We start from the raw sequence: 3,679 nt of genomic DNA, 5'->3' as shown, positions 1-3,679 counted from the left end.
CTTAGTCGGTCTGAAAGTTGGGGGGGCACGGCCCCCCTAACTTGAAAGTTGGGGGGGCCGCGGACCCCCCGGCCCCCCCGGTGGTTACGCCATTGTGCTTTGTCATCCCTGTAAAGTTTTCAACGCTTCATAGAGACAATGCAATTCGCGTGTTCGTACCCGCACCCTAAAATCTTATGAACTTCTTTATCTATTGCTTACTGATTTTCTGTATTTTAATCGTCATCTTATGAGCTCTCTCTCCGCATTGATTTTGGCTGTTGATAATTGTGCATGCATATGCGCACGAAAAATGATTGGTGACTGCCAATCGCAACAAAGGGCATTTCTATGCACACGTTGGTTACTTGCGTACATACCATGCACACACTTTGTGTACGTACAGCGTGCATGGCCATGGACTTTCAGACCTCACCTCCCTCGCCACTCGGGCTGCTATCGCACCGCTCCCTCATTTTCTCACCCTAAATCTGCTCTCTCTCTCCTCCCCCCCCCCCTCTCTCTCTCACTCTCCTCCCTCTCCCCTAATGGTCGGGCAGCGGGCGTCGAGGCGTCACCGCCACACGCCATACACACACACACACACGCACTCACATACACGCGCACACACTGGGGGGGAATCAGAGGGTGGGTCTAACAGAGTTAGGCTCGACCCCTACGGGTGCCCGGTGGCCCGCCTGGCTGGGTTCCTCCTCAGGGCCAGGGCCGCCACCACCGCCACCCGAGGAGAGCGCGAGGCGAGGGTCAACACCCCGGCAGACCGGTCGCCCTCCGGACCTCCGCCCTGACCATACCGACATAAATCTACTCTTTCCCCCTCTTTTCTTTCTTTTTTGTGTGGCGCATCCACGACACGGTGCATCGATTTTTCGTACACAAGGCGTTCTTACACCGTTATGAAATTGTGCGCGACCCAAACTCATAGCTGAACACAGTTTTAAAAATATTTTGAAAGTATATAGCTAACATCAGCGTGGTAAGATTTAATGGCTTTCTTACATTTTAATGCCTTTGTAAACTCATCAAAGTTTGCAAAGGCATTAAATGTTAGCACATTTAGGTAGTTTTAATGCCTTTGTAGGGACATTAAATGTGGATGCCTTTGAGTCGCACCTTTACTTTTCCAGTGTTCCCACCCTGTATACGGAAAATGACAAAATTGAAGTGTGCCAGGATAAAAGTTAACTCACTTTCTTTTTTCTCCTGCTTTTACAGGTAAAATTACCCTGGACTTCTTGTTGGCGCCGCAGAGAGCTACTCGCGACGCCTAGGCCGCGGGTAAGGCAGTAGCGCGTCCTTCCGTATCGTAACGCGTACTTACCCCGATTAGCTGTAGTGCCGGGGTGAGTCGCTCCCCCTCGACTTGGGAGAGACCTTCGCCTCCCCCCGACTGTCTCTCTGGTCTGGACCAACCAGTCTCTCTGTGTTCCCACTGGCACTTGTCTCTGGCCGGGCGATGTCGCCCCGAGAGTTCAGCTCTCGTCTCTACTCTTATTACACGTCAAGGAGAAAGAGAGCGGGGGAGGGGGGAGAGATAGAGAGAGAGGGAGAGAGAGAGAGACAGGATGTCGCGGCCAGCGACAGGTGACATGCGCGGGGCGGGGGGCGGCTGGGAGGCGGCACTGACTGATGAATTGGAAATGAGCCGGCAATGCAGCGCCGTGCAGTGGCGGGGCGTGGTGGTGCAAAGCCGAAAGCTGGGCGGGGCAGGGCGGGGCGGGTCCATTGTAGCGCTGCTGTGTGCTGCCTGTGCTGCCCTTTTAGCCCCGGGGCCCGCTCAACCCAGCGTTGCTGCCGGCCCCGTGTGCGACTTTGTACCCGGCCCACTCCAGGGGCGGCGGGGACGGGCGGGCGCGGCTGGAGCGCTGCGCAGGGGAGAAAAAAAGTGAGTGGGTGTGAGAAAGAGAGAGAGAGTTAGCGAGAGAAAGAGAGGAGGTGCGAAGGGTCGCGGGCCAGAGCATAGAGAGTGCTGCAACTGTTCACAATAAATGGGACGAATTGAACTTTTCTAACGATATTTGTTGTTGTTTTTGCGTTAGAAATTTTTAAAATTGTTAACGCTGAAAATTGACCATTTTACCCAGTGGCCACACTGGTGGTTGGTACAAACGTCCTTTATGATCTAGTAAGGACTAGAATATTTAATTAGATGTGACATCCTGATCGTTGCTTAGTTGTCAGAGAGCTCGAATTTTGCGTCGACAACCACAAAACACATATTAGGCCGCCTCCGCGGGCCACAAACAGATGTTGTACCAACCGGAAGACCACCAGTGCGGCCGCCGAGTGAAATGGTGAATTACAGTAACTGGTAGTACGATGGGTGAGGGTGAGCGTCAAAATTTAAACGGGATATTTGGTCTGTGAAGCGAAAGAAGTGAGCAAGTTGACCTTTTCCAAACTGAGATTTGAAGTGACCGTTAATCTCCAGTCTGCTTGGCTCAGGTCGCTTCTTTTCGGTGGCGCAGTGAAGGTTATATGCACCGTTCGCGCAGTCGAGAGTCGCCGGACTGAAATACCGAGAGCAGGTCGGTGTGCATTGGCTCCGTCTGCCTCAGTCGCTGCATCTCATAACATTATCTTTCCGTCTGGTACCCACCGGAACGTGAAGAGCACAGTCGGATATGATGCAATGTGTGCTCTTGAGTGACTGCTCTCTCAAACTCCTCTTGCCCCCCCCCCTCCCCTTACCCCCAGCGAGCGCGTGCCACGCCGGCAGGGCCCAGGCTCTCGGGTTTGATCCGGGGGAACATCTCTTGAATATAGCAGGTCGCTCTCCATCTCCGCCCCCAACTGTGTCTCACACCCCAAGTCCCCTGCTGGGACCGTCACCCCTCTCAGTCACACACACACACACACACACACACACACACACTCAAATATATATTTTCAAGGAGCAACCGTCAAGAATACATTTGTAAGCCTTTGCACCTCGAGTGTTCTTTCAATGTCTTCGGCAAATTTGTCAAAGGGCCTTGTCGACACTCTCGTGACCTTGTGCACGCACTGACTTACGATGCAAGAGTTATTAGTCTTGTGAGAGAATCTAATTATGCGCACGAAATATTGCTTTACTTTGTGACAACTGTTTGTAAGCGCCGACACTCCACTTGTCACTGTTCTGGCGTGCAGAGACGAACGGAGTGTGAGAACTCACACAGGATGCCTGAGTCGGCCAGGCAGTAAGCCCACTCAGCCTCACCATACTTAGCTTCTATGAGGTAAATCGCTCCAGAGGAGAGTGTACAAGTTAGTACGTCGGTTAAAGTTATACTTACGCCATTTTTCGCACCATGAAAAACCACTTTAGACATTTTACTACAGCGCTATTATTGTCTGGATTTCTACCATTAGTACGCGGTCACGTTACGACGGTTTGTTTTACTGCTAGAATGCATTGATTTTCTACACTAAACCACTTTATATCAATCCCCTTGCGACAGTTTAGCCCATTCTGACACTGTTTGAAAAAGCAGATTTTAATTGAAATAGTTGTCGCCAGAACTGAATGACCTCCTTTCAATCCGCTTCACGTGGGTCTGGCAGCGGTCCAGTCATAACAAGGGGGAAACCTACTACTCTCCCCTGAGACCCAAAGGCTTCGGGCAGCAGGAGAATGGCGGGAAGCTGAGGAGAGCGCGGGTGGAGGGAACGGGCGTTGGGAGAGAAGGGGAGGGGG

At 52.2% G+C, this 3,679-nt stretch overlaps 1 protein-coding gene across 2 annotated transcripts in view; it reads left to right on the top strand.

Annotated features, from left to right (window-relative positions):
* The window catches only part of LOC113213496 (delta-sarcoglycan), an 83,726-nt gene that overhangs the window by 47,770 nt on the left and 32,277 nt on the right, over window positions 1–3,679 (top strand). The window contains exon 3 of one of the 2 annotated variants that reach the window (XM_052272006.1): window positions 1,216–1,278. The exons of the other annotated variant lie outside the window; for it this stretch is intronic. Within the exon in view, the coding sequence (XP_052127966.1) occupies window positions 1,216–1,278 (63 nt within the window). The remainder of the gene's footprint in view (window positions 1–1,215; window positions 1,279–3,679) is intronic. 2 annotated transcript variants of the gene reach the window in all.

This window comes from Frankliniella occidentalis, unplaced genomic scaffold, assembly GCF_000697945.3.
Source record: "Frankliniella occidentalis isolate FOCC.00 unplaced genomic scaffold, Focc_3.1 Scaffold1, whole genome shotgun sequence".
Taxonomy (NCBI): domain Eukaryota; kingdom Metazoa; phylum Arthropoda; class Insecta; order Thysanoptera; family Thripidae; genus Frankliniella; species Frankliniella occidentalis.
This window is presented reverse-complemented; position numbering and strand designations above follow the sequence as displayed.